Source organism: Garra rufa, chromosome 3 (genome assembly GCF_049309525.1).
Source record: "Garra rufa chromosome 3, GarRuf1.0, whole genome shotgun sequence".
Lineage (NCBI taxonomy): Eukaryota > Metazoa > Chordata > Actinopteri > Cypriniformes > Cyprinidae > Garra > Garra rufa.
The window spans coordinates 14549575-14558740 of record NC_133363.1 but is presented as its reverse complement, the minus strand read 5'-3'; the positions used below and the strand labels follow the sequence as shown (position 1 = coordinate 14558740).

Here is a 9166-nt window from a genome sequence, read left to right as displayed (position 1 = left end):
AAGTGGAAAACATGACCATACAAAGGATATCATTGATTTATGAAAGTATAAGACCATTTTGGCAAACTTTGTGATGCCTTTTGTGCAAAGTCTAAAGCTAATAATCAATGGACTTTCCTGCAGGACAATCATCCTAAAGTATACGTTCAAATCTACTTAAGCTTGGTTTAGGAATCAGTCATAGAATGTTTTTAAGTGGCCTGTTCAGTTTACAGATTTAATTCTCATTGAAAATACATGGTTGAACTTGAAGCAAGCAGTGGCAAAGTAAAAACCAAAGATTATCAGTGATCTGAAAGCTTTTTCAGGGGAGGAATGGCCCAAGATTGCAGCAGAAAGGTGACAGAAGCATCTAAGCACTTCCAGGCAGTGTTTATTGGTGGTTTTAAAGAATAAAAGATTCTACACCAAATTTACTTTCAGGGGTTGAATAATTTTGAACATGAATGTTTAGAGCCAATTTGATTTTTTGTCATTATTCATCAACTTACGTTCTCAGAATTACTCAAATGTGTATTTATAAACTTTCTTTAATAGTTTACTCATGCCTTTGTTGAATTGTTTTCACAAAATGTTGTTCTCTGCAGCAAAATGTCTTGCAGGTCAAGGGGGTTGAATAATTTTGATTGCAACTGTATAATGGGAACGTTAATTTCTGTCACTGTACCTAATTTTGGTTTTATATATAATTTAATTTAAACAATTTAAATATTTTTCCCTGCACCAAAATGTCATAAGGTTTGTAGTGCTTACATTTATCATCTTAAACAACAGCCTTTGCTAAGAGTTTGGAGAGAGTAGTCTCATTCTTTGTTTTCAGCATGACGAGATGTATTACTCTGCAGTTTTTAGCCAAGCTAGATATCCACTCACATTTGCAGCATCACAAAAGTGCTCCTTTAAATTGGAAAATTAAATAACGAAAATCTAAAAAACAGGATAATTTCACATCCATTTATCAGGTGAAACATAATAGTACAATAGTCAAGTCACCATTATTTATATAGCGCATTTTACAATGCAGATTGTGTCAAAGCAGGTTTACAGTATTAAACAGGGAAATAGTGTGTTGAAATAGTGTTCCATTCTCATCTGGCCTGACGAAACCAGCAGTTTAAATCTAGGCTGTAATAAAGTCAGACTTAGTAGAGGACTTGTCTGGTTCCTGTAGTCTTGTGCCAATGGGTGTGTAATTGACGAGGTGTTCACTAGGGTGAAATCTGTCTCTAGGGCTCATCTAGTTGTCCTGGCCTCCGCTGACATTTAGGGCTGTAGAGGTCGTCTCTAGGTGCTGATCCACCATCTGGACTGGATACTGACTGGATCCAGTGGACTGCAGTGACCATCATCATTAATATGCTGTGTGCATCTAAACATTTCTCACAGATTTTAAATATTTAAAAGCAGAGGTCGCTTTTAAAAGGGAAATGTAAGTAGTAAATGTATTACCTCATTTAAAATATGTATTTTATAACATCACATTGATTAATATTTAGTGATATTTGTGCTCTCCTAAACGTTTTTTCAGGGATATTTTCTTTCACTCACGATGTGGAGCAGACGGGAAAGTTGGTTTTATCAAGAAAAACACAGAAAGTAAAACAAAGCCACAGTTAACACGCTGCTGTTTTATTTATGAATGAAACTGCGCTTTTGAACGAATCGATTTAATGAATTATTCAGTCACAAAGACTTTGACTTACTGCCACCTATTGTCGGTTTCAGTATACATTGAGTTATTTAAATTTCTATATTCAAAACTTTAAATTTAAAACCTCCTAACATTGTTATTATAAAATTCATTAATTCCACCTGTAAAAAAATATTCCTTAATGCCACATTTGAGCTCTTTTGTGCCATGCAAATATGAATTGTTGATGCTGATTTAAATTAACTGCTAACTTATTCAGCCTGCTTGTATGTTATTATTTTAATTGAATTCATTGTTTAACTAAAATTGTTGATAAAAGTTAATAAATCAATTTTTTGGCACAAAAGATGACATACATTTAATAACGTTGGCATTACAAAGGTTAAAAAAATCTTTAAGGGGTCAAATATCACCTTATAATGGGAAGGTTAATGTCTGTCACTGTACCTAATTTTGGTTCATATATTTTATGTTATCTTAATGATATTTTGAGTGAAATAATGAGTCAAATTCATTTGAAAAGCGTTTTCCTTTGTGGACAATCATGCAGTAGGCAATGACTCCTTCAAAGGGGTCCCGTGGAAGGATGACCAGCCCCCGCTGACAGCTGTGCTGGCGCAATGTTTTTTTGTGACTTTCGCAGTCTGTACCCGGTACCATGGCGTCTGGCGAGGAGGACGGAACTGTTGAAGAGAAAGAAACCAACAACAAGAAGCGGACGAAAGGCGCCATCGCAACGGCATGGCTCACGTTCTACAATATCGCCATGACAGCTGGGTACTTGCTGGTGAAAGTTTAAGTTTGAACTGCTTTTATTCAATGTACTTGCTGAATGCAGTCGTGTGTCTGTTTATAGTTCTGACCATTGTAAATCATTCGACTAGCTGTTCGGTTACCAAAGACAACTTTAAATCCTTCACGAAAGACTACTGTTAATCACTCATAGAGCGCGTACGTAATAGTTCGTTTTATTTTAGAAAGGTCAGCTGTTACAAAGTAACAGGAATATTCTTCACAGCTACCGAAGCGTGCTCAGCCTTTCCTAATACGGTTGACTGTATTGCAAGTGTCGCCCCCTCAACTGTCGCAGTGATATGTTTAGCGCTGACACTGGAACTCTGGCCCGGCATGGCAAAATGCTCGATAGACAAAATGTAACTAAGAAAAATAAAACACGATAATTATAATGAAAGCTCGGTGCACCAGTTTTTCAGTTAAACATAACTTAACGTGCTCTAAACTGGTGTAGACTTAAAGCGCATATTCTTGTGAAATAGAAGTGTGGACCAACGTAAAGCACATGTTAAGTACTTATATATAATTTTAACTGTAGTGTGTTTTTGAATGCTATCTTTACAGTTTTACATTTTAAATGTTTAAAATCGCAACTTAAAATTGTTTAATAGCACAAATGCATGACAAGATTCAATAGAAATAAAGTATATTTCAGTTTACATAAATGCTGATCACATTCAGAAGTGCACTTTCAGAAACAATATAAATGATTATGAAATTCTAGATGTACTTAAGTCCCAATTAAGTGCATCAAGAAAGAATCTAAAACTTAATTTAATATAAAATAACTTAATATAAATGTAAACTAAAGAAATTCATTCTGAATTTAATTGCAATTAACATGCAAATGCTGCAACAATATGAGATAGGATAAAAAATGGAAATTTTAAGGCTTGTAAACTGTACCCAAAAGTACATGAACTATGGATATGTTTTACTAATATTTGATGGAAAATCAAATATCTTTTGTTTTTAAATTTGATTGACAAATATATTGTTAATTTAAATTGTAAAAAAATATTTTTGTTAGCTGATTAGACTTAAAAAAATATGCTAGTGCTACCTGTCTTTAATAAAAATGTAACTTAGTTAGATTTTTTATTCTCCTGTGCAATGAATTTCATGCATAAAAATGTGGTTTAAATGGCTAACTACTTTATACTTTGCGTATGTGTATGTGCTGTATCTTTACCTGGAATTAAGGTAAAAAGCACAGCCTGTACTGCATACATTATATACTTTTTTAATTAGTGTTGGTGTTAAAGTGTTTTTTTTTTTTCTTTTATTGCAGGTGGCTTGTACTGGCTGTTGCCATGGTCCGGTATTATCTTCAGAAAGGCACCCATAAAGGCTTGTACAAAAATATAGCAAGGACACTTAAATTTTTCCAGACATTTGCACTACTAGAGGTAAGATCAGCTGCTTTTAACCACCATTGTAATGTAAACCTGCAGTTTATTTTACTTCAATAGTTTATTTATTTATTTATTTATTTATTTATTTATTTTTTACTTTTTTAATTAACAATTGTAGAAAACCATGCAATATGTGGGCTCAATTCCTAAATTCTCACACTTGACTTAAGGGCTTTTATTTAGGTGAATTCCAAACAGCTTTTTTTGTGTACTTGCAAGAAGGTGACACTACGTTCAAAGCAAAAGTGAGCAACTTAATTCTTCAACAAAATGATTTTGGCATTTATGATCACATGATCCTGAGTGGTGCAACCTCATAGTTCATTTTGAAAACTGATGTCATTTTTTAAAAATATCTAAATGTGGGATTTAAACTCATTAAAATGAGAAATATTGTGTTTTTTAAATTAATATATGTATTTACCAAGCACCACACAAGAAACACAGATACATTCAAATAAATATGAATTAAGCACAGAGAGTTGACACTTGTTTTTTTTTTTCTAAGCAGTTATAAACATATATTTGGTTGCGCAAGATAACATTTAAATTAAACAATGTTATACCCAGCCTCAACTATGTCAGGAATGTTGGATCCAGCCTTGCTAAATCTTTCTCTCTGTCAGTGTTACCTTGATAGCCAAAATAGTCATCACCTTGTTATCTGCCAAGTAGACAGTACTTGCAGGTGGAGATGGTAGTAATGGTAAAAAAATAAATAATACAAAAATAAATCTTAGTTAGGATCCGTTAAAAGTTTAGAACCTTCAAAGATAAAGATGAAGTAACATTTGGGATATTGTCAACAGCCATTTTTGAGACAGTAATGCCTTGCAACCTTTGATCACTTTAAGTCTTCTGCCCATAGAAGTGAGCAGCCACCTTTCATTATGAGCTCTGTGGACACTTAAAATAAATAAAACAGTGTGTATGAACACTCAACTCACTGCAGTGAATGTAAATGTCATGTTAAGTGTGACCATTAGATGGTGCTTGTCATTCAAGCATTGTAACTTAACCTCTGAGTCAGCCGAGGCAGATATAGAAGTACTGTTGTTTACTTCCAGTTGTACTGTTAGTGTGTTCTAAACCTATGGAATAAAGAATAAGGTCAATTCCATACCATCATCTCATATCTGAGCACCATAAATATTACATATATATTACATTATGTTACATATAAATTCTGGTGATGTAGTATGGTTTGTATTTTTGTTGCTTTTCACTCTCAGAATAATATTTAGAAAAAAAAAGTATAAATAAGGAACTGTGACCCAGAAGCGTTATTATGAGGCAACTTACCCACAAATTGGCTAAAATATGGTGATTAAAATGTTATCAATTATTTTTGATTTTATGGGACTGAGTAAAAAGACATGCAGCATTAAAATGGGTTCACTGAAGAGTTGTGTCTTTTAGCATGCTTGCATCTGTGTACTGAATCTGTCTGTATTTATTTTTCTTGCGCTCATTCTTTTTCTGAAGGAAATGTTCTTAGCTCATTGCTTCTGTTTTTATTTCAGGTTGGACACTGTGCTGTTGGTATGTACTGCATTTTAAAGTGTTATATAAGTATCTAATTCCAGATATATGAAGAGTTTTTCAGGTGTTATTTTTGGTGTGTTAAAGGACTTGTGCGGACATCTGTAATTGTGACTGGGGTCCAAGTATGTTCTCGGATATTCATGGTTTGGTTTATTACAAACAGCATCAGACAGGTCAGTGTGCATGATATGGACATTAATTCTCAAATATTGTACAACCATAAAACCTCTCAGAATTATGGAAACTATTCACTGTTAACCTGTGTACAATCTGTTAGGTTTTTTTTTACATTTAACATTTTTCCTTTCATTTGAAACATGCTAAGATTCAGAACGAGGAGAGTGTGATATTGTTCGTAGTAGTTTGGACGATTACAGAGATCACTCGCTACTCTTTCTACACTTTCAACTTGCTCAATCATCTGCCATACTTCATCAAGTGGGCCAGGTACAAATGTGGCATGTCACTAAATTTCATTTCCTAACAGCAGAGTTTGCATTACTTAGTTTCACAGGTTTCAGTTTGCATGGTGTGGTTTCAACATGTCTTCTTTTAGCTAAAATGATTTTAATGACCAAAAACTTTATTTGTTTGTTTGTTTTGCTTATGTGACCTCAAAAACTAGAAAAAGGTGTTGCAACTCCTTTAAACACAAGGTGTACACCCTTCATGATGTGATTTTCTGCTTTGTATTGTGTACTTTAACACATCAGTAGCTCATGATGTAGTGTTTTCAGCGTCGCAGAGTGGCTTGTTTTGCAGTACGTTTCTCCACACAAACTCTATCTGTACAAGTGCTTACACAGCCATAAATATCAGTGTTATTTTACTGTTTTGTGTAAAATAAGTAGTAGTAGGGGATGCACCGAAATTTCGGCCGGCGAAAATTATCTGTAATTTTCAATTTGCTGTTTTTGGCCCAAAGAGAAAAATGGATGAAAATACAGTATAGCCTATTACGCGGCGCACCTATCTGCTCCCCGCTATGCTCTGCTCACATGCTCTGATAATAATAGCTTTATATGATTATACATGTGGGTAATTAGTCAAAAAAGTTATATCTGATTCTGTTGCATAGAGCTGAATAAAAATAATATATTGATATTTAATATTAATGCACTTTCTGTCCAATTGTAGTGTGGATATTTTATTGGATTGTTTTTTTTTTCAGCATAATTAAGATTATTGAGTTAAATTAACAGTCTTACAAAATTACTTTATATTGTTTAATAAAATTAATTAATAAATTATTACATTTTCAGTTTCAGTTTATTGCATTACTCTGCAGTATAAATGTTTTGAAAATTAGCAAGTTCTGTGCATAACTGATAACCAGTGATCACAACTAGGTGCATGGTGGTTGGAAATGCTGTCTAACTTGCAGTTATGTAATGATGACTTTTGCTAAAATACACTTGGAAGACTTAGACATCAGCTTTTTTTATTATTACATTTTTGTAATGATTACTGTGGGCTGCTGAATGCTTGAATCTGATTGGGTGATGAACATTCTAAGCTGTCCAATTATTTTCAGGGCATGGCACGGCAAACAAAGTTTCCACATTGACCACATTGCTTGTCCATATCACTTTGCCAAATGATTTCAGTTATTTCTAATGTCTTTTTAGCTTTCAACACCAAAAGAACCAAAACCCACAACGACACTGACCAAACAAATAAATGTAGTAAACAACAGGATAAACACAACAAATTATTTCCATGTTTTTACCGTAAAATTACATTTTATTATGTATAGAAAGCACATACTCTATTTATTTATTTATCCTTTATTTAACCAGAAAGATCCCATTAAGATCATATTCTCATTTTACAGGGAGAACCTGACAAGATGGTAGCACACAGTTTCACAAAAAAAGGACAAAACTCTAGTCAGAAAAGACAAGCCATAATAAAGAGAAAAAGAAAAAGCACCTAAAGGACTCTTTTAAAACAGATTTAAAAGTACATTTAGAAGCACTCAAAGGTGGCAAAAACTATAGTTTAAGTATATTTTGCAAGTCATGCCAAAGGGGCATAAGAAAAAAAGCATGTTTACCAATACTGAAGATGCCCTTGAGACTTTTAGTTGAAGATGTAACTGAGATCTAGTACTATTCTAGTACCACAGTTTGTATAAAACGATAAAAGATAAAAAGTTTGAAATATAAGAAGCTAATTTACCAAGGAGTGCCTTAGCAATACATATGTACATGTTCAAATTCCTCCTATGCTCTAAAGATTAGCATTCTACAGATTATACAGTATACAGTGATGTGTACGCGGTTCTGCGCTATACATAAAATGTAATGCTGCATGAAAACCAGAATCCAGTTTCCTTAACAAAGACGAAGCTAAATCCTTATGAACAAGATCACCATAATCAATAACAGATAAAAAAAAAAAAAAGTAAAAACCTCAGTTTTGTCCTAGCTTCATAGGTAAAGCAAATTTTTAAGCCAGCATTTTTCAATCCTGTCCTGGAAGCCTCTCAACTCTGCACATTTTGTATTTCTTCCTTATCTAACACACCTGATTTAACTAATCAGCTTATCAGAGTAGAGAAGAGCTGAACTGGGAGACATACAAAACATGCAGTGCTGGGGGGTCTCTCAGGACAGGTTTTAAACCCCTGTTTTAAAGGTTGTATCAGCGATTTCTAGCCTGAAACATAAAGTGTCAATTTCAGCTGACCTTTCTTCACGATCCGCTCGCTGCCTGCCCCATAAATTGTCTGTGAAAAAAACGCGTCTCTCTGGTCAGCCTAGGGTCCGAGATATGCCAAAAAAACAATCGGCACTACCACTACCGTCAGGGGTTTGGTGTTGTGGACTTTCGCTCCGCCTCCCTCACATCCCTGCACCAGTAGGAAAGTTAACAACACCAAACCCCTGACGCTGATTGGTTGGAACACTGTTTGTTTATCTGTGGAAAGGTTGGTAGTGCCGATTGTTTTTTTTGGCATATCTCGGACCCTAGGCTGACCAGAGAGACGCGTTTTTTTCACAGACAATTTATGGGGCAGGCAGCGAGCGGATCGTGATGAAAGGTCAGCTGAATTTGACACTTTATGTTTCAGGCTAGAAATCGCTGATACAACCTTTAATAGATAAATTAACCCTTAGTTTAGCCTAAGCTTCTTCAGCAGGTTGTCAATAGGGATGTTAAAAGCTAGTCTTTCATTCAACCATATGCCTAAATAACTTATTTAAATTTAAAACCAATTTCAGCTTGTTGTATTACATTAAACACCTTTTTTAGGTTTAGTCGAAAATTATAAAATTGATTTATAGAAAAAAATTTAAAGTGATTTATAGAAGATGCTGCTGAATAAACAATTTTATCATCGGCATACAGATGTACATTGGCAGAGTCCACACCAAAGCCTAAGTCATTGATAAATCTTCATTGAACTAAAAATAGGAGATAAAATGGATCCTAGGGAGGGTTTTTAACATGGAGAAAAGGAGAATTACAATTTTCTATACTTGCACAGTGGTTCCATTCAGAAAGGTAATTATCAAACCATTTAAGAGGAGCTTCGCTAATACCTATAGACCTAAGTTTCTGTAGCAATAAATTATGGTTGACGGAATCAAATGATTTCACCAATTTAACACTGCACAGGACTTTTTGCTATTTAGAGTGTTTATAAGTAAGTGTAACTAAGAGAGATGCAGTTATGGTTCTAAAACCTGGGGTCCGTTCTTCGTACCTCGCTTACTACATCCAAGATCAAATCATCGCGCTAACTATGAGCTCG

The 9166-nt window shown here is 34.2% G+C and overlaps 1 protein-coding gene across 2 annotated transcripts in view; it reads left to right on the top strand.

Moving 5' to 3' along the window:
• Positions 1-2270: 2270 nt before the first annotated feature.
• hacd1 (3-hydroxyacyl-CoA dehydratase 1) overlaps positions 2271-9166 on the top strand; it is a 39024-nt gene continuing 32128 nt past the window's right edge. Inside the window, exons 1-5 of one of the 2 annotated variants that reach the window (XM_073836869.1) lie at positions 2271-2428; positions 3738-3855; positions 5385-5403; positions 5491-5579; positions 5738-5853. In XM_073836869.1, the coding sequence (XP_073692970.1) occupies positions 2310-2428; positions 3738-3855; positions 5385-5403; positions 5491-5579; positions 5738-5853 (461 nt within the window). In that variant the 5' untranslated portion in view covers positions 2271-2309. Of the gene's footprint in view, positions 2429-3737; positions 3856-5384; positions 5404-5490; positions 5580-5731; positions 5854-9166 lie in introns of both variants that reach the window. The other variant, XM_073836868.1, reaches the window with a different exon arrangement.